The sequence below is a fragment of the Rhinolophus sinicus genome, linkage group LG14, assembly GCF_036562045.2.
Source record: "Rhinolophus sinicus isolate RSC01 linkage group LG14, ASM3656204v1, whole genome shotgun sequence".
NCBI classification, from domain to species: Eukaryota; Metazoa; Chordata; class Mammalia; order Chiroptera; family Rhinolophidae; genus Rhinolophus; species Rhinolophus sinicus.
In genome coordinates, this window is record NC_133763.1 from 54,872,067 (window position 1) to 54,899,451 (window position 27,385).

General features: G+C 45.8%; 2 protein-coding genes and 1 long non-coding RNA gene across 10 annotated transcripts in view; 1 reads left to right on the forward strand and 2 right to left on the reverse strand.

Moving 5' to 3' along the window:
- FCRL5 (Fc receptor like 5) overlaps positions 1-5,176 on the reverse strand; it is a 66,635-nt gene extending 61,459 nt beyond the window's left edge. Inside the window, exon 1 of the mRNA XM_074318520.1 lies at positions 4,354-5,176. The gene's annotated coding sequence lies outside the window, so the exon portion shown is untranslated. The remainder of the gene's footprint in view (positions 1-4,353) is intronic.
- Positions 1-12,687, forward strand: LOC141568459 (uncharacterized). 7 transcript variants are annotated; one of them, XR_012491592.1, is made up of 7 exons: positions 9-134; positions 1,509-1,590; positions 7,191-7,277; positions 7,400-7,608; positions 8,079-8,271; positions 9,831-10,692; positions 10,960-12,687. It is a non-coding gene; the product is annotated as an uncharacterized LOC141568459 (long non-coding RNA). The 7 variants fall into 7 exon arrangements; XR_012491590.1 differs by having other exon boundaries at positions 11-134; positions 9,831-10,277; positions 10,543-12,687; XR_012491595.1 differs by having other exon boundaries at positions 1-134; positions 1,519-1,590; positions 9,831-12,687.
- LOC109438731 (Fc receptor-like protein 3) lies at positions 6,845-25,748 on the reverse strand. Of its 2 annotated transcripts, XM_074318525.1 has the most exons (15): positions 25,500-25,748; positions 25,130-25,258; positions 23,612-23,632; positions 22,393-22,635; positions 21,743-22,003; positions 21,218-21,502; positions 20,174-20,461; positions 19,582-19,860; positions 15,744-16,022; positions 15,269-15,382; positions 10,222-10,249; positions 9,272-9,387; positions 8,996-9,064; positions 7,586-7,617; positions 6,845-7,500 (listed from the first exon to the last, which is right to left on the reverse strand). In XM_074318525.1, exons 2-15 carry the CDS (start codon positions 25,155-25,157, stop codon positions 7,357-7,359), a joined length of 2,187 nt encoding a protein of 728 aa, XP_074174626.1. In that variant the 5' UTR covers positions 25,158-25,258; positions 25,500-25,748; the 3' UTR covers positions 6,845-7,356. The 2 variants fall into 2 exon arrangements, with proteins under 2 accessions (XP_074174626.1, XP_074174627.1); XM_074318526.1 differs by lacking the exon at positions 15,744-16,022.
- Between the last annotated feature and the right edge of the window lie 1,637 nt (positions 25,749-27,385).

Genomic DNA, 27,385 nt, shown 5'->3' on the forward strand with positions numbered 1-27,385 from the left:
CCAGTGTTTACTGTAGCATCACTCCTAACCTAATTGGCCCAAACTGAAGGCAACCTAAACGAGCGTGAATGTGGCGCTGTTTGAGGGTGTTCTGATGCAGCCGTGGAGGGTGCAGTCAGTCTGTCCAGAAGGAGGTAAGACCATCTGATTAACTGGAAGAGGAAAACGTGAGGAGTAGATTGGGTTGTTGTATTCTCCCCCTGGGGTGGGTGTAAAAACTAGAACACGTGTGTGTAAATGGATATAAGTATATATATTTTTTTCTTGGAAGTATTCCAGAAACAGTGGTTACCCTTGAAGAACTATGAATGAGACAGAGACATTTTATGTTGTCTTTCTTTACTGTTTATTTTTTTTAATACTATGTAAGCGTATTGCTTTTATAACTTTTTCAAAGTCAAGTTTCCATCTCGTCATCCTGGTCCACAGAGATCCCTAAGACGTTAGCTGCCATAAGGCATGCCAGTTTCTTTCTTTCAAATAAATGTTCCCACCCCTTCTTTTGGGGCTCATACTTTGGTCTTCCTAAGGCGACACGTAATTTCATATCTACAAATGCACATCGCCTTACTTATGTCCCATCTGTTCTACGCACTCTGAGAGAAGAAAAGCATACAAGGACAAGCAGAGGTGAACCCCACTGGTCCGTAGGAGGGCCTCGGACTCCACAGAGAATCTTTACGAGCTTTTGGCACTAATACTCACAGCTATGGATATTCTATGTCCCCTGGTACATGTGTGAATGCTTTTTTCTTTTTTTTTTTTTGAGTTGTACCTGCGGTAGGTAGAGTTCCTGGCTCGTAAGGTTTGCATAAATTCAGTTTAGAAGGTACTGCTAAATTAGCATGTGCTGAGTCACTCAATTTTTGGAATTATTAGCACAGCACAAATGATCTTCTCCTGTCTAAAACATACTACCCGAACAATCCTAAATTTCCCTGCTTTTTCCAGCATTACAGGCAATTATTTTAGGATTCTTCATTAAATGTAAATCTAACTTTTGGCTTGAGATATATAATTGTCATCACATTTAGGAAGGATCCTTCTAACTTTTGTGTGCTTGAGGGCCATTTAGACAGCTTTGGAATTATTCGTCTTTAAATCAAACTATCTCATTTTTTAAAATTAGAAAAATGTAACTGTGAAACTACCTTAGACTGATGTTTTTTAATAATGTTATTCCTTGGCAACTGTTTAAATATTTACTATGATGATTTTTATGTTCAGAATTTCTTTCATATCTCAGCACAACTCTAGTTTTTATTTCCTGATGCTTGTTTCTCTATTGCAAAATAATCAACTCTTGAACTTAATTATCAATTCCTTTTCTTGTTTCCTAATTTACAAATTTCTGCTTTTCTTACTCATAGTTTTGCTTTTCTAAATTATAAAATTGAATATTTATACGTTTCATTTTTTCCTATTTAGCAACATGAATGTTCAAAGCTGTGAATTTTCTTTTGTGCCTTAGCCATTCCGTAAGTTCTAATGCAGTCTTTTCATTATAGCATGTTTTAGGTAGTGTACCATTTCAATTTGGATTTCCTCTTTGACAGACGAATTTTTAAAGAGTCTTCAAATATTTAAATGGTAGGTTTTTTATTTTTCTGTTTTCTATTAATAACATTTTATCATTAATTTTATTTTAATCCAAGAATATGGTGTATATATATTCTACTTTCTGAAATTTATGGAGATTTTTTTTGGTGACCTACTGTGGTCTTTTGGTATTGTTATTTAGTACTCCATGGGCCTTTAAAAAAAGGTGGATTCTTCACCTTCAGTATGGAAGATAGCTAGTTTATTAAATATGTTAAGCAGATCTTTTCATGTAATACTTATTTGTGGTTGATTTATAAAATATTTATAATACTTTTGGTCAATTTGTAAAATTATGTGATCTGATGTATGGAAATCCATAATCAATCTTTGTTGCAGATTATACTCTTTATTATTTACAGTGCCCTTTTTATATATGTGTGTATATATATATATATATATATATATATGTGTGTGTGTGTGTGTATATATATATATTTATATATATGTGTATATATATATATATATATATATATATATATGAAATTAGATTGAATTAGTGTTGCTTCAATTAATGTTATAATTCCAATTCTTGTTTGTTTGTCTGCCTGATATGGTTTTATCATTGTTTTACCTTATCTCTTAGGTCACTTTGTTTTAGAATTATTTCTTGCATATAATATATGTGAAACCCTACTGGGTTTTATTTTTAGATTTCAAATCTGTCTATTTTATAGAATTATTTATCACATTTATATATGTATTCATATGACAAATATGTTGGTCTTAACTCTGTCCTTGAATTTCATATTATCAAACTTTCTTGTAATTGCTTTATTTTCTTTTGATCCCTGATATTTTCTTTTAGGGGTGTATTACATTACTCATATTTTGAAAGGGCTATAGTTTCTTTCTAGCTCTTTTAGTGGTTAACTTTGTAACTGTAGTATTCTTACAGCTCTCTTTCTTAATTTGACAATATCTACTTATTTCCTGGTAGAAAAAGAAAGAAATCAGCTACTTTTACCTTTTCCCATAAGTTTTTAACTCATCCACCTCCTGATGTTTATTAGTAATAAAGTAATTTATACATTTCTAAAATTTATAACATTATGCCAAGTCTATAACCACAGTTCTCACCATTGCTTAATGTTAGTGCTCTATTTAAATGGATTTGATCAACACTTGTCACCAGTTCTAAGTCACACTTTGTCTTAAGGGCTCCTGAGTGCTAAAGGAACTGAGTTCTCGTGTGTTAGAAAGTCTCTCCCTTTACTCTTAAAAGATACCTAGGTTTGAAATTCTTAGGTCAAGCTTTCTTTTCCTGAAACATTGGTCTATTGTCTTCTAGTTTTGAATTCAGCTTTGGATAAGCTTGAAGACTGCTTTTCCCCCTTTTCCACATGACTTGACTCTTTCCTATTTGCCCAAGCGAATTCTTTCTTTATCTTTGAAGTGAAATAACTTTATCAGACTATTGTCTTGCTTGCAATTCTGCACCAGTGTTCTGGATTCTCGTTTCTAGTCTACCTTTAAGCATTTTTCACGCATGCTTATTCTGTTGGCTTCTTGGAGAATGCTACTTACGGGCGTGCTGGATACCTTTTAACTATCACTCATATCAGTTCTTTTCCCTGTGATAATTTGAATCCTTTGTTCTTTCCTATTCAAATTTAAAACCAAACCAAGGGAATAAAGAAGCTGGGGGTAAACATAGATCCTTACACACACATTTAGTAAGAGCTCCATGTTCTCCAAAAGTAAGTGGCAAAGCCCTGAAGGTCCAAACCAGTGACCCTTTACTTGGAAGGCAAGACTGGGAGTATGTAGGCTGCAGAGGTATTCTGGAGTCTCACTGAACACTTGAAAAAGCAGGGATGGTAGAGCTGAACAAAGCAACTCAGTTAATTTGCAGGACACCAAATCAACACACAGAAATCTGTTGCATTTCTATACACTAATAACAAACTATCAGAAAGAAAACAATTCCATTTACAATTGCATCAAAATAATAAAATACATAGGAACAAATTTAACCAAGGAGGTGAGAGATCTGTTTATTGAAAGCTATACAACATTAATGAAACAAATTGAGGAAACACAAATAAATGGAATGCTATTTCAGGCTCATGGATTGGAAGAATCAACACTGTTAAAGTGCCCATACTATCTAAAGCAATCTACAGACTCATTGAAATCCCTATCAAAATTCCAACAGCATTTTTCAAAGACATAGAATAATTAATCCTAAAATTTGTATGGAACCATAAAAGACCTTGAATAGCCAAAGCAATCCTGAAAAAGAACAACCAAGCTGGAGGAATCATGCTCCCTGATTTCAAACTATATTACAAAGCTATAGTAATTAAAACAGTATGGTATTGCCTTCTGGTCAAGATGGCGGATTAGGTAAATGCTGCACTCGCCTCCTCTCACAAACACCTCAGAATTGCTACTACACTATAGAACAACCAGCATTGAGAACCCCCTGAAGGCTAGCTGAACTGAAACCCTAAAACTAAGGGCATACATAAAAAGCCACGTCAAAACTGGAAGGAGGGGTGGAGACATGGAACAAGCTGGTCCCACATGTGATGGTTTCAAATTGGGAGGGATATCTTGGCTGCAGAGGTCCCGCTGGAGGAGTGAGGGGTCTCAACCCCACATCAGGCTCCCCAGCCCAGGGTTTCAGTGCCGGGGAGAGAAATCCCCATAACTTCTTGCTGTGAAAACCAGTGGAAATTGTGGCAGAGTGAGACAGAGGGCGGCTGGAGTCCCAGGCGCTTCTCTTAAACGAACTGAACACAGACTTACCTACTGATGGAATCACTTGCTCTGAGCTCCAGCGCTGGGGCAGCAGCTCGAAAGGCACCAGGGACACACAGGGAGGAACTGAATTGCCTGGCGTCAGGGTGAGGGCTGGAAGGGCAGCTTTCTCCTGGACAGAGGAGCCCGCGGAAGTCATCATTCCTTTGTTGAGCCCTCCCCACTTGCTGCGTGCAGACGCAGGTGGGCAGGACGTGTGAGTCTCCATCAACTGGCTAACACCATTGGCCCCGCCCAGGTGATTCTCTGAGGCCCCGCCCCAGCCAACCTGCAGGCCCACCCAAGCCACTTCCAGTGGCTTTTCCACACAAATGGCCTGTCTTGGCTCATGCTGCAGACTTTCCTAAGACCTCTCAAAGTTCACAAACCCCAAACAAGCAGCATCTGGCTTCAGCACGCCCCATACTTCTTGCTGGGCAGGCTCAAGCCTGGGGCAGCAGCTGGCCTCAGTTTGAAGCTCGCCTCTCCCAGGTGCCTCCAAGCCCAGCACAAGTGGCAATCATTTGCAGACCCTTTGTAACTCATACCAGGTGGCCATGGGCAGGGCACAGGCACTGGCTGACTGTGGCCTGCACCAGAGCCCCTCCCAAGAGGCTTTGGAACCAACACACCCAGGGAGCAGCTTCAGACCACACCTGAGAACCACCCTACCAACTCCACAGATGACACACAAAGGGCACCTTGAATTTTGCTATGTGTTATACTTTCTGTTTTCTAAGCTTCCGACTCTCAAGGGGAAAAGCGTAAAATTTGAAACACACTTACTACCTTTATGATTATTTGCAAGGTTTGCAAAGCATCACTGCGTCATTTAACCAAAGTCATGAACAATGGCTGGTGCAAAATCAATGATGTCCACACATTGTATTAATTGATGTACATCAGTCATCAGTGAACTTAGGTTTTTAAGGTCTATTGTTTTCAGAGCTATAAAAGTTTAGTGTAACACAAGGTCATAGCGGTGAACAATTTTAGTTATCCTTTTTGTCACGCAGGGTGTCCTGCTCGCTGCGCCATGTGTCATGCAGGGCAGCCTGAGGGGTCTCTGCTCCCGCTCCCCACATAAGAACGCAGGACATGGTGAGGCCAACAAGGAACACCCATGCAGCCATAGATAGGGGAGTCATCTCACTATATTCTCACTGGCGGCATCCGCCTCTCTGCAATCCGCTCTTGCTAGCTCAGCCACCATCTTCTTGCTAGCCCCCATTTTCTGCTAGCGTAGCCACGGCAGTTATATTAGTGGCCAGTGGCTCCCTGGTTACAGCTGACGGCCAACTAGCCACAGCTGATGGCCATCCAATCACAGTTGATGGCCATTTACTACCTGAGCCAGCACCTTTCAGCGTGAGGCCGAGAGCCTGGAAACTGCACTCCTGGTTCTGTCTGCACACCTTTCCTGCCTCAGCAGAACTCATGAATAAAAGTGATTCTGCCATTTTCCCTGAAACTTAAACACAATGGCATACTTAAAACAATTTTTTTTTCTTCAGTGGTGGACCCTCAATGTTTGTCAGTCAGCTGAAGAATTGATTGGGAGTCTTTAAGCAACGGGAGAGGGTGCCCTTCTTTGAGCCTACTGGATGCCGTGCATCTATCCATCCACTGCCAGCTGAGGTCATGAGGGCCCCTGAGTGACATTAAGCTTTACCACCTGAGTCATGTCACTCATTGGCTTTCCTGAATTTCCAAGATTGGTGCTGATGCTTCTGTAGCCTTCAAACAGCGGATGTGGAATAAACAGTAAAATTGAACTGTTACAGATATGGGGATGTTTTATCCAGTGATAGAGGAAATAGCTTAGAGACCACAGCTGTGTGGGTTGGGTGTGTGTGTGTGTGTGTGTGTGTGTGTGTTGTATATCTACATAGCTATCTATATCTGTCTATCATCTATCTATCTATCTATCTATCTATCTATCTATCTATCTATCTGCCTATTACCTATCACTATCTATCTATTATCTATCTGTCTGTCTGTCTGACTATCATCATCATTAATCATTAATCATCTGTATACCATGTATAAATCTGCATTAGTCTTCATTGGCTGCCATAACAAAATTCCACAGACTAGGTGACTTAAGTATCAGACAATTCTAGAGGCTGGAAGTGTAGGATCAAAGTGCTGGCAGTGTTGGTTTCTGAGAACTCTCTCCCTGGCCGCCAGTGGGCTTTGCAGGTGGCTGTTTTCTTGTTCTAGTCCCACGTGGCCTTTCTTCTGTGTGCACAAAGGGACATGGAGACGCCGCTGGTATCTCTTCTTCTGGTAAGGACACCAGTCCAAGCGGATTAGGGCCCACCTTCTATTTCATTTAACCTTCATTACCTCCTTAAAGGCCTTGTCTCCAACTATAGTTACATTGGGGTTTAGAGTTCGAAAATATAAATTTTGAGGGAACATTATTCATTCCATGACATATCTAATCAGACAACGTGGAAGCTTTCTCCCATTAAATAGACTGTTATTTAGCCAGAGACATTCTTAGTACTGGTATGTATTTCATGAAGACATAGTATATATGTGGCTAGAATAAATTCTTTCGGTCCTTTGCAGTTTGGTAGCTGGGATGTAGCATATACCATAGACCATCAGTGATACCACTGTCAACCACCCAGAAAAGGAAACAAAAGGCTGAAAGCAAATTTAAGCAGAGATGGTACACGAACATCTCCCCCCACACTTAAATCAAACGGGCCTGATCACACACTTGTGATCCCCCTCCAATCCACGGTCCCACGAGCTGAAGGCTCGCCCACCTCCACGTGGGTCTCTATTCTGAAGACAATGCAGCTTTGCTCAAATGCTGCCCACTCTGTTCCCAGGCACAGAGGAGGTTGGCAGACATTCCCACGGCTTCACATCCCCCACAGCCCAGCTCACTGGAAGGCAGAGACCTGCAGGGAACGAGGGTGAGTACTTGGCGAGAACAGGGAGACTGGCCAGGCTGCTTGCCTCCCAGGGTCTCTGTGGGCCAGTCTGGGTGCAGGGCTAATGCTCCACGCCTGACAATGCACATGACACATTCTCATAGTTCTCTGCAGCATCTTCACGGGCTCTGCCTCCACTGCTGGCCTGCCCTGCACAGCCACCTGGATGTCCCTTCTTCAACTCGGAATAGATGACTGCAGGTTCCTGGAGGAAAAAAAGCACAGGTAGCCAATGACTAAATGCAGAGGAGAAGGAGCAGAGGGGAAAGGAAGCATGAATCGTAACTCACTTTATCCTCTTGATGCATCCTTGGTGAGTTTTCTTTTGGATGGGAGGAGAAAAGAAAAGGATTAGACTGTGGCTGATATGTTCTAGCTTACGACCTACTCTGCACTGTTTCCTCCGCTGAATTCTCTCAAGTCCTCACAAAGTAGCGCAGCACCACACACACATACAACAAAGCCTTTCACCTGCCACCAAATGCCCAGAGCAATTTCCCTGACCATTTCCTTCTTTCTGCCCCAGCAGAGACGCCCCCTACAGCCCGCTCTCCACCAGGGCCTCTGTGTACTGATCGCTAGGATATGGTGGCAAACATGATTCACTTCACTTCGCAGAGGGAAGTTGGAGGAGGCCAGAGAGGGCTTGGCATTCTCACGCTACACAGCAAGTTCCCAGAAAATCCACGATTTGTAGTGGAGCATTAAAAAAAAAAAATTGATGTGTGTACTTCTTTTATCCTTCCAAGAGGTTCTTTGAATCTCTTTCATTTATTTATGCAGCCAATCAGCATTCGTTGAACAGTGACCTTCTATTAAGCATTGGTAATCTCTAAGGAGGCAGAAATGGCGCCAAGTCCGTTTGATCAAGGACTCTGTCGTTTTTAAGGGGAGAAACGGACATGGACACCAGTGTGACAGGTCCTGTGGGCACCAAGGTAGACGTGCATATTAAACAGTGCAGTTGCCACAACAGGTGAGCAGCTCCTCCCAGGTGAGGACATGGGGAGGGCCGGTGAGAGTCCCTGTAAGTTTGACAGTCGTGTGTGAACTGTATTTTGAAATGTGAGCAGGGATCACCCTGTAAACTAGGTAGGGGCGAGGACATTTCAGGAGAAATAAGTGCCAAAGCGTGAAACAGCCCAGTGTGGTCAGGAAAACGCCAAGAGTTCAGAAGAGCCAAAGTATGGACGTGGGCGGAGGCCAGAGGGTGGGCCACAGTGCAGAAGGGGCAAAGGTCAAGCTTTGGAATGGGAGGTCACTGAGGACAGTTCCTCCAGGCAATCACGTGATCAATTGTGCGTGTCAGAGGGATCGTGCTGGAAATAGACTTAGAACATTGGAGGAGAGCAAGATTAGACATAGAGACCAGTTCAGGGAATGACAATGGTCTTCATTCACATTAGATTACGAGAGGCTTAGTTTAGCAACTCTGTTCATTCATTCAAAAAAATCCTTGAGGGGCCTTGTTTCCCAGGCCTTGTACCAGATGACAGTGAAAAACTATAGCGTCTGTCCTTGGAGTCTGTGGGTAGTGGCAGCAGTGTAGACAAGTGATTGGGAAGTGACATGATTAGTGGATTGGCAGCACACGACCAGCAGGTCGTTTCCTCCATGCTGGCCTCAGGTCTGAGATGACACTTTGATATACCTGACAACGCACTGCTACCTGACCTCTGCCCATCTGGAAGGTGTCTCACCTGGATTTCCTTTCGAATGCTGGATACTGCTGACCTGGGAATAAATGACGTTGCCGTGTCCAGGGCCCACTGTGAGAGAACAGATCACACCTGGCTGTTGTTAAGAGCCCACACTGCAGACCCTCCCTCCAGCCAGCAGTCCATAACCACCTTCCACCCCTGACATCGTGTCAGGAATGCCCTTTTTCTATTGAATGTGACTGGGTCCTAGCCTGTCGCCCTCTCCCCTCCGCCCTGGCCCCTCCCCAGAGGTCCCTGCCCTTAGGAAGCCCTCACCATTGCTGTACACGGGCTGCAGCTCCATTAGGGCTGGTTCGGAGCAGGTGAGCTCTCGAGTATGTGAGCTGCAGGGCCCGGTCAAGGAGTGCCCCTGACCCGCAGTGGGACCATAACTGCAATGGGGGAGACAGGCAAAGGAGGAAATCACTTACAGTCTCAACAAAGCCAATATCCAGGAAGAGCTCAGCATGGGTCATGTACAAATGTCATGGCTGCTTCCTCTAAGAGTCTAATGGCTCTTTCAGGAAAATGTCAGCAGGGGCGTGGGACGAGGTCCCAGGACGGCATGAGAGAAGGGTGACTGGGGCAAGGGCAGAGGGAGAAAGCCACATGGTTTCAGGTTCCCTTTGATGAGCAAACACTTGTATTTGCCTAATGTCCTAGTATGTTCAAAAATTTAAGTGCTGCATGAGGACTCCATTCCCACAGAACTTGACCTTTGTTTTAAATGGTCTGTTTCAATTTTCTGCCTCATATTACAAAAGTCCGCATTTCCTGGAAGATACCATAAAGGAGCTTCAGGAAAATTTATTTTTCTCAATTTCCTTTCCTCCAGTGTTTACTATTGTGAATCAAACATGGCTGGCATTCAGCGCTCAATCCCTGGATGAGTGAATGAGTGAACGGATGGCCAGTGAGAGAAAGAATGACCTGCAGCCCTGCGAAGGTGGCGCCCTTCAGATGTCGGGGGCAGGCTGTCTACTCGAGCGCTCGTCAGGAAGCAGATAAACCAGCCCGGGTCGCAAATAACACGAGTTCTGGGCGTGAGTGGAGTCACAGCCGTGGTTGAAAGTGGCCTCCTAATCACATTTTTGGGCTTCGTAAGAGTTTGAAAATGTGCCTAGGAAGTCGAGTCTAACGTTCTGTAATGTACACAATTCCCCGTCCGGCTCTAGTGGATAGAAACAAATCATGGACATGCTGGCGACACAGGAAGCAGACCTCACCTAGGTGTCCCAGTGGCAGAAAGTCCTCCTGGAAAACAAACCAAGGAACATTGAAGGTAAGTGAGCTGTGCGATCACGGGCTCTGGGTTAAACATCCTTTCCCAGATCATTCTAAGTCTCAGCTATAGAAAATCTCAGAGGACGTTATCGATACGGAAGGCGGGTCTTGAAAGACATTCACACAGACTCACACTTACTCTGAACTGTTGTTCGATCAGTAACTGTCCACTAAGTACTGGACTGAGTAGAGGACAGAGACGACTTAACACTTAACTCTAGGCCAGTGCCTTCCCCATCCCCACTTCTCTCTCCTGACTACAGCCCTGAGGGCAGATGTGGAGACCGAGGCCGGACATGGAGCTGAGACCGACCCCGGATCCTCACGAGAGGATAACACAGGAGGGTTCCCCCGCGAGGAACTCGGACCTCTCCTTACCTGTGACCCTTACAAGTCCATTTCAACAACACAGGGTGCATATTGTTTTCTCTGTACCGCTTCTTTCCTTCTCTCTCACCTGGCCAACTCCACCTTACCTTTCCTCCTCCAGAACTTTCCCTGAGGCCAACAGAATGTGTTAAGTACCTATCTCCATGCACATAAAATGCCGCGATATGAAAATCACTCCACTGTACTGTAATTATCTATTTCCGTGTTTGCCTCTAACTCTCTCCTTCATGAAATGGTGTGTTGCTTGAGGCTGCAAATAAACCTTGTCTCCATTATTTCTGCATTCCCAGTGCCTAGAATGTTGAACTATGATTCTACAGAAACTTGTTCAACAACTGAACAGATTAGAGCATGTCCTCTGAGGACCAGAAGAATGACAAACTGAAAACTTTGCCGTGGGTGATTATCTGTAGACCTCATCTGGAAGCCTCCTCCATCCACTTTGAAAACAAAGCTGTGTTCTACTGTCACTGAAGTATGAAAATCCCTCGGGCCTGTCCCAGCACGAGCCTCATCCCAGCTTGCCACCCTTGACCTTGGTGGCCCAAGACCTGCCCCACTGGGCCACTGGTCAGTGCCCACTGGACACACTCAGCCTCACCTCCCACAGCAGATGGCTGACCCGTACCACCTATGATGCCTGCCTGTGGGGACAAGATGTCCTGAGTCGAACCAGGACCCTGGCTTCTTTCTCTCCGCTGAGCCACTGCAGTCCATGTCAGTTAACAACCAGTGTCCCCCCTGTGGGCAGGTTAGCTAACACCCAGGACGCACCTGAGAGCCAGTCTACGCCCTCACCTGTCCACGGGAAACAGACCGAGAGGACGGCCATTTATAACACAAGCTGACAGTCACTGAAGTGACACAGGCCAGAGACTGCGCTAAGCAGTTTACGTAGATGGTCCCTTGGCGCCTAAAAGGTAAATACTTTTATTACGACTATTAAACGGCTCGAGAAGCAGGGCTTGGAGAGTTTAATTTACTTGCCACAGATCAAGTGTTTGGCAAGTTACATTGCTGGAACTTCAAGCCAGTTTCAAGTATAAGGTCAAAAACACAGGTCACTCCCTCTGGGAACTTGAAGGATAGTATCAGGCTCAAGGAGCAGAGTTCTTCACTGTCACAAAAACCCGGAAGGGCTGCACTTCTCCAAGATGAATTATCAGTCGTGAACAGGACAACTGCTGAGAGGGGAGTCCAGTTAGCAAGACTTTGAAATGAGAAAGGCAGAGACCCTCTGGTCGGTGCACTGAGTTTGTTATTTAACATGACACTGCCTCTAGATCTGAAGGACAGACCCTCCTGGGCTCCAGCCATCGTGGCTCACGTAACACCACGGCTGGCAATCTTTCCTTCCCGAGTGTTATTTGGTGTTGCATTTATTGAGCAATTTTTTTTTTTTTTGTAAACATGATCAGCTTCAACACTGAGATTCTAATATCTGCATTCTAGTATGCTACTGGCCATCCCAGATAGACCATGAGATAGAAAAGTAATTTTGAAAGTATGAGGTGTGACCAGGCTTTTACAATTCACTGAAATGTAATAGAGAGAAGATGGACCCAAAGGAGACTGACCCCAGTTAATCCCTAACTTTCACTCTTCATAGAATAGATATATGAGTTTGAAAAGGTTGTCTAACTTCCCCAAATCTCTATTTCTTCCTCTCTAATTTGGCGGTAATCACTTTGGTTGAATTAAACTGAAATGTACTTGTTGACTAATTGGGAGAATTAGACACACTATAAAACTGCATATAATAGACTCTAAGTGCATGACAGATGTTCTGAGGAGTACTGTAGGGGTTAGTGACACACACATAATTTTATGTGTAATGTTATTTAAGAAAATACCAAGTAGCTTTGAAATATCACTCATAGGATGTTGATGTCATTTTTCACGCAAAGGAACAGAAGGATGGAGGCTCTTTGAGCTGAAAAGAGGGGTGAGAAGGCAATGCTTCACCAGCATCATTAAGGAAACTATGTAAACTTTTTCGTTAAACTGAGATGCATGTATTTTATTTGTGTGTTTGTGTTTATTTGCTTGATTTTCGTATGAGCTCTGAGGAAGCGAGAACAGAAGCATTTGGCCTGACAGAATAGAGATGCCACATTACACCATGCAGAGAGGCAGATAGAAAGTAAAAGATTAGTGATTCCAAAATATAAGATCTTGAAACCTTACAAGCATTCAAAGCATTGAATAAAAGAGTCCATATATTCAAAGGAAAACATTCAGAGAGAAAGGAAAGCAGTCACGGATGAACAAAGAGAGGGCGGACAGCAGATTTCTTGTAGAAACATACTCACAGGAAGACAGTAGAGTAACATCTTTAAAACACTGAAAGAAAATAAATTTCAACCTAGACTTCTATGCCAGCAAAAGCATCTTTTACAAATGAATGCAACATACTTTTACGGACATGCAAAAGCTGAAATAATTTATCACCAGCAGACCCATAATACAAAGAAAATGATACCAGATGGAAATATGGATCCAGAAAAAGGAATGAAGGATGTCGGAAGTGGTAACTACATAAGTAAATATACAAGATTTAAAAATTATATTTAAATCTCTTTCAAAGATAATTGATTACTCACAAAGGGATAACACTGCAGCTGGGAGGGAAGACGTGGCGTGCACTACGGTAATATTCTCATGCTACCCGTGAAGTGACAGGTCACGCGAAGATAGACTGTGGTAAGATAGCTATGTACACTATAACCCCTAAAATAACATACCAACGTTATATAGCTAATAAGCCAACAAAGGACATAGAATGGAATAAAACAACAACAATTGGCTTAAAAGAAGATAGAAAAAAAAAAAGGGGAAAAGGAAATTAAAGAACAGATGGAACAAATAGCAAGATAATAAACTTAAACCTAACTTTATCAATAACCACACTAATGTAAAGGGTCTGAAATGTTAGGAAAAGGTGGAAACTGTCATAATGGGAAAAAAGCAAGAATTAACTATATGCTATCTATAAAACATTTGCTTTAAATATCAGGGTGCAAATAGGTTAAAAGTAAAAGGATAGATAAAGAAATACCAAGCTAACACTACTGACATTAACACATTAATGTCAAAGACTATTTCAGAGTAAATGACAGTACCAGGGACAAAAACAGTCATTTCGTAAGGATAAGGTGGTCATTTCATGTAAAACGTACAACAGTTATAAATATTTAAGCTTTTAATAAGAGAGCTTCAAAATATATAAAGCAAACTTGATAGAATTGCACGAAGAAATGGACAAACCCACAATTACAGCTGCTGATTTCAATACCCCTCTCTCAATACTTGATAGATCAAGCAGACAGAAAATCAGGAAGAATATTGACAACTTCGGCAATGTTACGAATCAGGTTCACCAACAGACCCATAGTATAACAAATGTTAAAAGCATTCCTTCAGACCGAAAGAAAAGATACCCTGTGGAAATATGGCTCTACAAAAGGGAAGTGGTAATAACTAAGGTGTTATCTTCACATCATGCCAGATGGAGGCACAACAAGAAAGTGAAACTACCGACCAATATCGTTCATGAACACAGACGCAAACATTCTTAACAAAATTTTACCACATACAATTCAACACTCATGACCAAGTGAAGTTGACCCCAGAAATGCAAGGCTGGTATAAATTCAAAATTCAAAAACCGTATCAATAAACTAGAAAATAATACCATCTAATCACCTCAATCTATGTAGAAGCATTTGATAAACATTTTTCCTATAAAAACTCTCAGCAAATTACAAATGGGAGGGCCTGTTTCAGCCTACTAGAGAGCGTCTACAAGAAATCCACAGCTAACATTATCGTACTTAACGGTGAGAGACCAGATACTTTCCCATGAGATCAGGGACCAAACAAGACGTGTGCTGTCACCACTTCTGGTCAACTTTGTAGAGGAGGTTCTAGCCTGGGTTATAAGGCTCAGGGAATCAATGGAATCCACATTGTAAAGGAAGGAGAAAAACTGTCTTTATTCACTGATGCCATGATCATCTATGTAGGAAATTGGAGGAAATCTACAAAACAGATATTGGAACTAAAAAGTGTGTTTAGCAAGATTGCAGGAAATGAGATCAATGCACAAAAATCAATTGTGTTTCTATATAGTAGCAACAAATGATCAAAAATTGAGATTTTTAATTTCACTCTCAGTATCTTTGTTAATTTTATCCACATTTCACATTTGGCTGGTATTCAAATATATCTCAGAGTTTATAGTTTGTAACTATAGCTACTGTCTATTCTTGTTACAAATGGAGGACTTTCTAAAATTCTTTTTGTTTTCAGTAAATTTTAGGGTGGGGGTGGGACAGTAAATACTTAACTTTCTAATTTGTGATTGGAAACAAAACTAGTGCCTGACTTAAATCTCAACTTCAATACACGGAGAAACAACTTCATTGAAAATTTATTCTCTCCTGTTGTCACTCTCGCCTGTGGAGTGGCCGTGAGTGGAACCGAGGGTCTCATACGTGGAAGGGAAGAACTGACCTTTGTAAGGTGCACCACACAAGTACAAATTATTACAGCCATGGCAGAAGTCACAACATCAAAGGGCAAGACGCAGGCACCCACCTGGGTTCCTTTGGGTTCTGAAGCAATTCACCCAAGTAGCGGTAGCAGCAAGGCCAAGGACACTCAGGAGCCCGATGACCCCCACAGTAATGGTTACTTTGCTCGTGGAAGCCCCTAGGTGGAGAGAGAGACCTGGACTTGAGTCCCAGTGGCAAATACTGTGGATTAGACAGAACCCATGTGTGGGGGTGAGAGACCTTTGGGGCAGGGCTGTGCCAGGTTCTGATTCCTTCATTTGAAGGATCTCCAGGATAATTTGTAATTTTCAAAAATGATGGCACGTGCGGATGAGTGCCAGCATCTAAAATGTCTTCACTTCCCCTCTCTCCCATGAAATCAGGACCAATCTTCAGGATTCTCAAGCTTGGTGTGCACGTTCAAAAACTCTTTGAAAATGGTAGACTTTGTACAGCCTGTTGGAGAAATATTGCGTTGACCATAACTGTCACCTACAGCCCAGGTGCCACCAACCCACCTGTGACGTTGAGTGTCACCACCTCACTGCGCTGGGCCCCCACTCCATTATCAGCCTCACAGGAGTAGTTTCCAAAATGTTCTGCAGTCAGGGACAGGTTGAAGGACACTCCTCCGCCAGAGGGGGCTGAGCTGCTTCCCAGGGTGACACCGTCGTGATAAAAGCGGTACAGGATCGGGGGAGAGCCTGTCTGGGCCTCACAGTGCAGCTCCACTGTGTCCCCCACCAGGGCCTGGGCTCTGGGCGCCCTGAGGGTGAGGACGGGCCGAGTCGCTGGAACTGAGGAGAAAACGCCGTTCACCGGCAGTTTTAATTAAGTCCGTGTACATGATAACTTACTAAATAAAGGAAGTACCCGGCCCAGCTCTGGAGTAGGGAGCACGGGCCTGGGCCTCAGGGAAACCTGAGTGTAAATCCTGTCTCGGCCCTTTATTAGCAATGTGACCACGGTGCTTAAAAACTGTTAATCTGAGTCTCAGTTTATTACTTTGTAAAATGGAGCTAATAACACTGATATCTCAAGCTACTGTCATACAAATCGTGTATGTCAAGTGCTTGCTACCTGTTGGCTATTATCATTGATAGAAATGACAGCCAACAGCAAGGTTTGTTTCTCAACATGAGTGACTCCTGAGTCTTAGATTTAAACCTAGTCTTCCACGCTTGTCTAACACAGGACCTCGTTTCTATCTCTCATTACCTTGCTTTTTCTATACAGCGTTTGGTACTGATATCTGTCTATCATCTATCTCTCTATCTATCTCTCTATCTCTCTATCTCTCTCTCTATCTATCTATCTCTCTATCTATCTCTCTATCTCTCTATCTCTCTATCTATCTATCTCATTATCTATCTCTCTGTCATCTGTCATTGTACAACTGATTCCCCCAACAGAATGTAAGTTTGCTGAGCGTGAGGACTCAGCAGGTGGTTCATTGCATTTCCGGCTGCTGGAGCTGTGCCTGGCAGGTAACACTTCGTCAATGAATGGATGACTGAATTGATCCAGATTGGTACAAAATCGTCCAGATACAGGACTCCCAACCATGACTTCCATTGTAATTGGTTGTGATAGAAATAGGGCAGCCAGGAGGAACAGAAAATCCTTATATTTGATTAATAGATGGATTACTAATAAACACTTAACATGGAAGGTGACCTGTAAGACTGCGGGCCCTGCCAGGCTGTGCGGACGTCCTTCAGGTGCCAGCTGCGTGCTTCACTGGCGGGAGAAGGTAGGCGAGGACGGCCAGCGCTGCTGTGCGTCAGAATGGCTCAAGGGGTGAAGTCTGGTGACCATTTATTGAACGGGGATGATTTAACCTGAAAATGCGCCCCCTGCTGGCAGCAAGACAGACAGATCCCACCGGCTGCCTCATCAGGGCGGAAATGCCAAGCTCTGCTTTTGGCCAAATAGAAAGGATGCCTTGGGCCTGGGCCTCCTGTGCATCCTTTGCACCATGCAGCAGCTGAGCCGGAAGCCAAGGGCCTCAGCGGGAAGTCTGTACATGGACTTTGCATACCTGTGTGCGCCTTTTCACCCACGTTGTATCCTCCTATTTGTCCCAATTATTTTTACTGCATAAAAGACACACCATCTAAAGTTTACCACCATAACCATTTTTAAGTGTGCCGTTGAGTGGCATTAAATATGTTCGTAATATGCGACCGTCACCACCATCCATCTCCAGAACTTCTAAGCGTGGAAATGGAAACTGTATACGTGGTACACGGCTCTTCATTCCCCATCTCCCCAGCCCTGGCAACCACCATTCTGGTTCATGTCTCTGTGATTTGAACTACAGTAAGTATCTTATACAAGGCTTATTTCACTTGGCATGATGGCTTCAAGTTTCATCCATGTCCTAGTATGTATCAGAATTTCCTTTCTTTCTAAGTCAGAATGCTATTCCATTATACGTATATACCTCATTTCACTTAATGATTTATCCATTGATGGACTCCTGGGTTGCCTGCACGTTTTAGCTGCTATGAACTATGCTGCTATGTACACGGGTATATAAATATCTCTTTGAGAACCTGCTTTCACTTTTAAGGGGTAGATACCCAGGAGTGGACTTGCTGGGTCATGTGGTATTTCTGTTTTTAATTTTTAATGCCGTTCTCCAAAATGGCTGCACCATTTTATGTTCCCAAGAGAACACAAGGGCTCCAATTTCTCCACATCCTTGCAAACACTGCTTATTTTCTGTTGTTTCTTTTTCCCCCACAGTAGCCATTTTAATGGGTCTCAGGTGATATTTCATCATAGTTTTGATTTTCATTTCCCTAAGAATCAGTGATTTTTGAGCATCTTTTCATATGTTTATTGGCCAATTGTGTATCTTGAGACTAATGCCCTGAAGAGAATTATTGGTTTATACTTTCGGGCACCCATATATAAAGATGTAATCATGTGACACCAATAATCAAAAGGGGTGGGTGATGGTAGCTGCTGCTGTGCTAACAGCTGAAAGTCACTGCACTTTGCTGCCCAAGCAAGTGTCCTGAAAGGTGTGAGCCTTCAGGGACGCCAGAGTCACCAGGTAATTACCAAGACCGACATTGCCAAGGCAGGTGTCATCTCGGTGGGAAGACAGACTGCTGGTGCTTCCTGCTCTGCCATCTGCCCAGAACCCTCCCACCCCCTGCTTCTCTGGGGGTCTGCATGCTGAGTGCAGTAATTCTCAGCTCCTTTCACTGCATCTCTCCCTCGAGGGTTCACCAGACCTCAGGCCCCACATGCCCATTCCCAGAGAATCAGAGAGTTCTAGGCCTGAAACACGTCATGCTTATCAGCAACTCCAGGGGTCTCCAAGTGGGGGTGGGTGTGCAAGACAACCCACTGGGGTGTGAGAAGAGACTATGAAAGTATTTAAGGGTATTTGGTTTTTAACTAGAAAGCAAGAAATTCAGCTTTACTAATATTCATATTGGCATTGCACTGAGGCTGCGTGTCGCCTGCAAAGGACGTCAAATCCTTCCTTCCTAAGAAGGAATTCCTCTGTGACACGGAGGAATTGACAGTGGGGCTTTCAATTGTGTGTTCACTCTCAGTATATGGGGACATGTTGCCTTTTCAGTACCCTTCAGATTGCTTCAATTTAAATAGCAAAATCTTTAAAATGCTTTGTAATGATATGGGGGAATGACCACAAAATCCTTTTGTACCACATAGAATTTTTTTCAATAATTTTGTGGCTAAGTTCTAAAGGGAGGAACTCAATGTAAAGAATGCACATGTGTTTCTATGAAGAGACCATTATTTCATCTTTGATGGTTTTTTAATCAGTGACTATCAATAGTATAATATTTAGTGAGATACTTAAAAAAAAAGATGCTTTACTGATATTATTAATGCTTTCTAAATAAACTTCTGCTATAGAGATAATATTTTTTAAAAGGTTGTTTAAAAATATTTATACTTTTATTATGTGGTTTGATTATCAGAAAATGTCAATATGTCAACTCTAAAAATTCATATCTTGCATATTTATAAATCTATGTCAACAGAGTGTAGCAAGCAGTTTCTACTTCCTGCAAAGCTTGAATTCATCTGTGATGAATTTAAATATGCAACCCTTCCCACTTATTTTATATGAAAAACTACTGACATAAATAAAAGTAGAAATACACTACGGAAGAAACTTCAACAAAAATCTTTGCCTGATTAGTATATGGGATTGAAAAATGGTTACTGAGTGTACAGTCAGAAGGAAGAATCCAGAACTCTCAGCTGGAGGAGAAAAAGTGGGGAGTCTGCTCGGATGTCCCTACGGGGCTGTTGGAAAGAAGACAGTGTGTTCTTGGCTGTAACGTTGAGACATATCCTGCTCACCTGTGACACTGAGAATCACTCTGTAACTGCGCTGGGCCCCCAACCCATTGTCGGCCTCACAGGAGTAGTTTCCAGAATGTTCTGCAGTCAGAGACAGGTTGAAGGACACTCCTCCTCCAGAGGGGGCCGAGCTGTTCCCCAGGGTGACACCGTCGTGGTAAAAGCGGTACAGGATCGGGGGAGAGCCTGTCTGGGCCTCACAGTGCAGCTCCACTGTGTCCCCCACCAGGGCCTGGGCCCCGGGCGCCCTGAGGGTGAGGACGGGCCGAGACGCTGGAACTGAGGGAGACAAAAAGGCCGTCAGAGAAACTCATGCTGTGACAGATTCGTGTCTCCACTGGATGAGTGTAAATGTAGATGTGTCGCTTGAGCCAGGAGGAGCATTCCTGGGGAACTGATTTCATCACCGATCGGGCCTCTGTGCAACAAGAAAGGTGTCTTCAACGTATTTTGCCATCTTTGCTATCCTTTGATTAGCTTTTCAATCCTCATCCCTCTGCTCCTTTGCCACCTTCAGACAGTCCTCATGGCTAACAGAGACTCTAAACCCGGTGCACAAACCAAGGCTGAGCCAATGCTGTCAGGCGCTCACCTGCCACGGTGACTCTGAGCCGCTGGCTGAGGATGGGGCCCTGCATGTTGTCAGCTGCACAGTAGTACTTCCCGGCGTCGTGCGCCTTCACGGACGGTACCTGCAGCTCTGCCGACAGGGAACGCTGGGTCTTTCTTCCCAGGCTTCTCTGTGTGCCCTCTCTGTGCCAGGAGAATGTGACAGTCCCTGTACCCTTGGCCACCGAGCAGACAAGGACCAGGTTTTCTCCTTCAATCAGCTTCCCCTCACGAGGCTGGATCTCTAGATTCACGCCAGACACAGGGACCCCTGGGAGGACATAAAGTGACACAGGAGGGTCCCAGTGGCAGACACTTCAGGGCCAAGGGCAAGGCCGGCGCTGCCGTGAACAAGCCAATAGAAGCGGGTGCAGCAAGCCAGCATCCAAAGAGTGAACTGTGTCATTTCTTACAAAGAGAGCAACGCCCTCCCTCAGCCCACTCCTCAGCGCTTCCCATCCGCAGGGAACGTGGGCCCCGGGCCCTTGGCCTTAAACCTGGTGGTGGCTGTAGTCACAGTACAGGGACGTTTACCTCTAAGGAATCTTCGAGGCACCAACGGACCCCTCAGAACGGTGGGAATGTTCCTGAGAATCCCAGGCCCTCTCCTACCCTTCTCCAGCTTCCCCGCCCCCTCCCCACGTTCTGCTCTGACTCTTACTTCGTGGGATATCCCTCTTTCCTGATGTTTTGGAGTAAGTTTCAGTAAACAATGGAAGCACCGTGGGGGAACCTCTGAAGGCGGCAGGTTTGTGCCCCAAGCCACCCGCTGACGTGACAGCGCATGTCCCTTACGTCTCTGCAGCCCCCACAGGCCTGGGCCCCCAGAAAGTGATCAATAACTACTATTACCTGAGGTGGAGAGAAGACACTGTTCTAGGGAAGCCAGGCCAGTGTCGAACCTCAAGAGAGGCTGCTAGGACAGCTGGACGCCCCTCCCTGTCCTGGCCACCGTCCCAGGACACAGATGCCATCCCGCTCTCCTGTGCCAGCTCTGGCTGTGGAAGAGCACCCCCCAGACACTCACTCCGCACATGTATGTAGGACCTCAGGCTTTTCTTCGCGACACTGAGAGTCACCGTCTGAGCCTGGCACCAGTAAGACCTTGCATCTTCACGCCACATGGCCGGGATCTGGAGCTCCGGGGAGCTACTGCAGCCTGACCCCAGGGCCTGGCGTTCTCTGAAGAAGCAGAACCGGAGCTGGACATCTGACCTCTGCAGAGGGAGCCGGGTCTCACAGGTCAGGGTCACTGGGCTCCCCTCGGCGGGCTGGGAGGGGCTGGCTGTCAGCCGAGGATGGGGAAACAGCTCTAGAGAGAAGAACAAACAGGATCCAGGGGCAGTGAGGCTTGAGCTCCAGGAGAGACTCACATGTGTTCTCAGCACCAGTCACCAGGAACGAGAGACCCGAGCGGGTGGGCTGCTTCCTTCTCCCTCCCATGGCTGGGCCACACGAGGTTTTCCATGCTCCCCAAGGACGGACGAACACCCATCACTCCCCGCGGGGTTTCCCTGCCATGTCCCGCTACCCATACGTGTGCAGCTGTTACCTTGAACTTGGATCCTTAGATAGTCTGAAGTTTCCGTCCACCATCCCCAAAAACGTTCCCGAGAAGCAGTACAGTGGTAAATGCTTTTGTCCCTGGAGGCTGAATACACTATGATGCTATCTGACTTATTAGTACCACCAAGTTTTTTCCCATTTTTGTAGTAACTCTTCTCCTTGGCCTTCTCATCGTCCTTCCCCTGGCATCTCAGAGTTACGTTGTCTCCTTCAAAGACAGGGTGTCGGGCCTGGAGGACCAGCCATTCTGCAGAGGGTGGAGGAACACACACAATCCATCCTCTGCCACCTCCTTCTCCCAGCCCCCACTCCTGCCCATGAGGAAAACGTCCTCCATCAACATCTCCTTGTGGTCCCAGGACAGTGAATTACTTCCCGGAAAATGTCCCTATGAAATTCCCACACTGACTGTTAAAACAGGACTTCACGCTGTGCTCTTCTCCAGACTCGGGTCCAGTTATGCCTGGTGACTCCTCTAGGTGTCTGAGAAGAGGGACAACACAGCCCGAGCCCCCCACCCCCGTCCTCCCTGCTGGGGTTGGCCTTGAACACCCCCCTGCTTGTTTACATGGGGGCTGCCTGTGCGTCCTCAGACATGCTGCCCAGGGGCTTAATTTCACAGACTCCCTTTCTTACTATGTGAAAATTCCACATGCACGGGGTCACTAATGGAAGATCCGCGGGTCTTGCATGTGTAATCTCCAGATGTCTCTATGTGAATCTCTTCAGAGTTTTCTTTCAATGAGTTCTTGTCACGATACCAAGATACGTGCCCCTGGGCTGGAGAACGGGGACCCCTGCATATGAGAGTCACTGTCCGTCCTTTGAAGGTTGTGGACCATGGAGGTTCGAGGAGAAGTGAAGCTTTGGGCTCCAACCCTGCATAGGAAACAGGAGGAGGGGAGGGGAGGGAGCTAGAGAAGAGGCAGGGTCCAGCCTGCAGCTGGGAGCCTCCCCGGGCAGTTCCTGTTAGGATGGGTGTGTGTGTGTGTGTGTGTGGGGAAATGGGACAGAAAGTCCCTGGGGAGCGCCTGGGACAGAAGCTGTCCTTCCTCATCCTTTGCAGCTGGAGGTGGCCGGGAAGGTGTCAGATCTCTGCTGTAGGCTCGGAAGAGCTCAGCAGGTGTGACGCTGGGAGTGTGGGCTGCCCTGGTCCCGACAAGGAAAAGGTGAGCCTGGGACGCACCTACCTCAGAAGCAGGTTCCAGACTCTGAAAAACCACTTTTTTACTTGGTTGTTAAAATGTAACGAACAAGAGTTTTCCACTTTCATTACTTTGACGCCTTGCTTAATTTGAGATTCTGTGGGGAAGGCAACCTTGTATCCTCACCACCCAAGCTGGGCACAGTCATAAGTGAAGGATACAAAGAATCGGATGAAGGGGCGCCTGCCCTGCCTGGGAAGTCACATTTGTGTCTGGACTTGTAACTGACTGATGGGACCAGAAGTTGAAGCATGACAGTGACATGAGCTCCTTTTGGGGGTGTGTCAAGATTTAGCTGCAGCCTTGTTTTCTGTGGATGGGAGTTATTTCTGTGCCCTTTGATAGTGGCACAGACAGAGGGAGGGGTCTTAGGGAACAGAGGAGGTCGAGTTTGAGGGCCCGTCCACATTAGCAAATGGCCCCCAGTCCTTGGTCCTTACACCGAGGCATCCTGGTGGAGGGGAAAGACCAGAAGTCTGCAGAAATCGCAGGAGGGTGGGCTCGCCTACCGCAGCAGCAGGTATGAACTCAGAGTGGCGACACCGCCCACGTTGCCACGTCCCCACAGCTGTCATTTCTGGGACTAGGCCGTGCTGGCCAAGAGAACCCACGGCCAGAACCCAGCAGGGACACAGAGATGGGGGACTGACCTGATTGTCCTCGTCCAGGGGCTGCAAGGGAGCCAAGGTGTACAGATTAGCACCGAGCAATGGGTTTCCAACCTCTGCAGTTAGATCCCCTCTGAGAACCTTCCCGACAGCCCAGCCCCCGCTGCGTCTGCAATTCTTCCTCTCCACGTCTTTGTTCTCACGCTATAGCTCTCATCACCCCTAAATGACAGAAAGCAGCCTGCGGTGTTTTTCATGGACAGTGGTGGCTCATCTACACACCCCTGGCCCATCCCTCCACTGTTGCCTCCAGCCCCTTTACCCACCCTCCTTCCCTCCCTCCCTCCCTCCTTCCCTCCCTCCCTCCCTCCTTCACTCCCTCCCTCCTTCCCTCCCTCCCTCCCTCCTTCCCTCCCTCCCTCCCTCCTTCCCTCCTTCCCTCCCTCCCTCCCTCCTGCCCTCCTTCCCTCCTTCCCTCCCTCCTTCCCTCCTTCCCTCCCTCCTTCCCTCCTTCCCTCCTTCCCTCCTTCCCTCCCTCCTTCCCTCCTTCCCTCCTTCCCTCCCTCCTGCCCTCCTTCCCTCCTTCCCTCCTTCCCTCCCTCCTTCCCTCCTTCCCTCCCTCCCTCCCTCCTTCCCTCCTTCCCTCCTTCCCTCCCTCCTTCCCTCCTTCCCTCCCTCCCTCCCTCCCTCCCTCCCTCCTTCCTTCCCTCCCTCCCTCCCTCCCTCCCTCCCTCCCTCCCTCCTTCCCTCCCTCCCTCCCTCCCTCCCTCCCTCCCTCCCTCCTTCCCTCCCTCCCTCCCTCCCTCCTTCCCTCCCTCCTTCCCTCCCTCCTCCCTCCTTCCTCCCTCCCTCCCTCCTTCCTCCCTCCTCCCTCCTTCCCTCCTCCCTCCCTCCTTCCTCCCTCCCTCCCTCCTCCCTCCTTCCCTCCCTCCCTCCCTCCTTCCCTCCCTCCTCCCTCCTTCCTCCCTCCTTCCCTCCTCCCTCCTTCCCTCCCTCCCCCCCCCCTTCACTCCCTCCCTCCCTCCTTCACTCCCTCCCTCCCTCCTTCACTCCCTCCCTCCCTCCTTCACTCCCTCCCTTCCTCCTTCCCCATCTGAACTCAGCAGGGCAGGGGTGGGGGGGCCCGGAGCCAGGGGCCTGAGCCTCCCTCCCCATCCCCTTTCTTAGGCATCAGTCCTTTCACTTTTTCAACCTCTCGTTAAAACATTGGCTTAAAGTCTCAGGAAGGGAGTCACGTCTCCCAGTAGGTCTTCCCCCACCTGCCTAATCTTAGAAGTAATAATTTATCTCATGGATTTGGAGCTGTGGCTCGGCAGGTAGAAAACCCCAAGCTACTTATGAGATAAAAGAATGGGAGAGAAACCAAGGCTAGTACACTTGGCTGCCTCTGAGGGCTGCCTTCGGGGCCCTTTGCTTTCCCTGGGAGCCCAGCTCTGCTCATTTCCCTCCCTTGCTATCCGTCTGTAAACCCCAAAGGGAGCCCAGGACAGAGCAAGGCGCCTTGGTTTGCCCTGGCTGCCATCAGGCGGGAGCCCCGTCCCCGGGGAAGCATCTACTCACTCAGGACCAGCAGCAGCCACAGCAGCATGGGGACCTGGCCTGGCCCAGGGCAGGAGATGCTGGTTGTCCCCAAAGCCAGGCTTCTTGCCACCCACTCAGGAGGGCAGCAGGGTCGTGACAAGGAGAGATCTGTAAGAATCAGAGGGGGCAGGACTTAGAGCTGGCCTTGGTCCTTGAGTGCGAGCGAGCGGCTGCCTTCCTCCAGCAGCGTGCGTCTCTTGATTTGGGTTGTGGTCTTCCAACAGCTCAGGTCTCTCAGAAGAAATGTCTCTAAAGGCTGTGCCTGGCTTCTCTGAAAATGCTGAGCTGCTGACTTGCTAGTATTCTAATAACTATTTCTTCACTTTCAAATGGGAAAGCCCTTTATTACCTTCAATTCACACAACCTTTTGTTCCGCGTGAGGCTCCCAGCACAGACACAGGTGGAGAGGGTGGCGTCCTGCCAGGGAATGCTGTCTCTCGCTCACACTCAGTGTCAGGCAGATACACAAGCCTTTGGGACCTTTACCTAAGCTGCATGAAGCTGCTGAGAAGGCAGAAAGAAGAAAGGCACAGATTAGCTAAAGGGGCTGCCCCTGGTCCCACCCAGGCCTGTGCAAATTAGAAGATAAAAGACCAGTGTCACCGGACCAGCCCTGTGGTTCTTCCTATGATTGCAAGAAGCCCTCAGCAAAACCCATCAGGAAACTCAGAGCAAAAAAGGGTGGTTATTCACTGGTACTAGAGAGCACATGACACACTGGGTCACACGGCAAGGTCTCAGGCTCAGGCTTCTGCTTTTATTGGAACCTGGGGTGAGGGCTCACTCATCGTATGTAAATTCAGAACCTAAGAGAGAGAAGTTAGAGCAGAGTGAAGGGGAAAAAGAAGCAGCCCACAGTGTCAGTTATGGAAATCAAGATCTCAAGGGCAGAGGAGCCGGGTCTTCTCCCTGACTGACCTTGAAGTGCCCGTGTTTCTCTTACCCACCGTTATGTCCCCTAGGCCTCTAACCGTTCTTTCTTGAAAGCAGGCATTTAATAAATAGTTTTGGAGGGGCTGTGAGAAACTCTGGACCACTCTTTGTCAACATTCGACTGAGATCTAACTCAGACGCTCTGTTCTGTTGGGGTGTTTTGGTACTTGCATGGCTTAACTTTGTCATTTATTTTTTTCCTTCATCAAAGTTGTTCCTTATTAGAATAGTGTCACTTTCCCAGAACTTTTCTGGATATTACTGCTCATTCAGTTTTCCCTGCAAACAATATAACCAGCTTCTCTCTAGAGAGTTAGCATTTTTATTAGGATCTTCTTAAATTTTTAGATTAATTAAAGACGAATTGATAACTTGATGATGGGGAATTTTCCTATTCAAGAGTATGTCTTTTTATTTTCTTCAGGGAGATTTTGGGTTATAGTGTTTTATATATAGGCCTTCCTCAATTCTTGTTAAGTTTAGTTCTAAGATATATATTTGTCTGTTTACCGAACAAGGAAATTTTTAAAGCACAGTCACAAAACTTAGTACTGTATCTGCCTCTTCCCACGACCCACTCACGCACATGCTGATGTATTTCCTGCCCCTGGAAGTCTAGCCACGTCCTCTCAGGTGACGTTAAGCAAACATACAAAACAACAGCAACAAAAACAAAGGCTTAATTTCCCAAAGACATGAGTAATTAATGGGTTTGGTGTCATGTAATAATAATAATAAGAGTTCTCTGACTATCTAACTTAACGTTCTCACTCTTAAATAATAGTAGTTACAGTGTTCCTGCTTTTAAGGAAATTTTTTTCTAGTATTTTTCTACTATATAACATATTAAAATACTCCTCTTGATGAAGTTTCAGCATTCTTATTAAGACTATTTTTCAGGAACTTTTCATTTTTGCTAATGCCTTGTTAGTACCTGTGGAAGTAACCATATAATATTTCTCTTTTTCATCATTTTAGTCAATGAATTATATCATCTTTGCATTCCTGGTAAAAATCCCATTTTAATCGTGTGTCTTTGGAATATAAACTAGCACTCTATTGGAGATTTTTTGCATCAATATTAATGAGTGAGGTTTGCCAGGCTTCTCATTATTGTGCTAATTTTGGTTTTGTACTCAATGTTACTCTGTCTTTACAAAAGGAAGGTCAACATTTGCCTTATTTTTGTATGTCCTGAGATAGTTGACATAGCAGTCTAATGATCTGTTTTGTAAAGGTTTTGTGGAAGTTCCTGTGAAACCATCTGCACCTGGTGATGTCCTAGGGGCAGCTATTTCTCT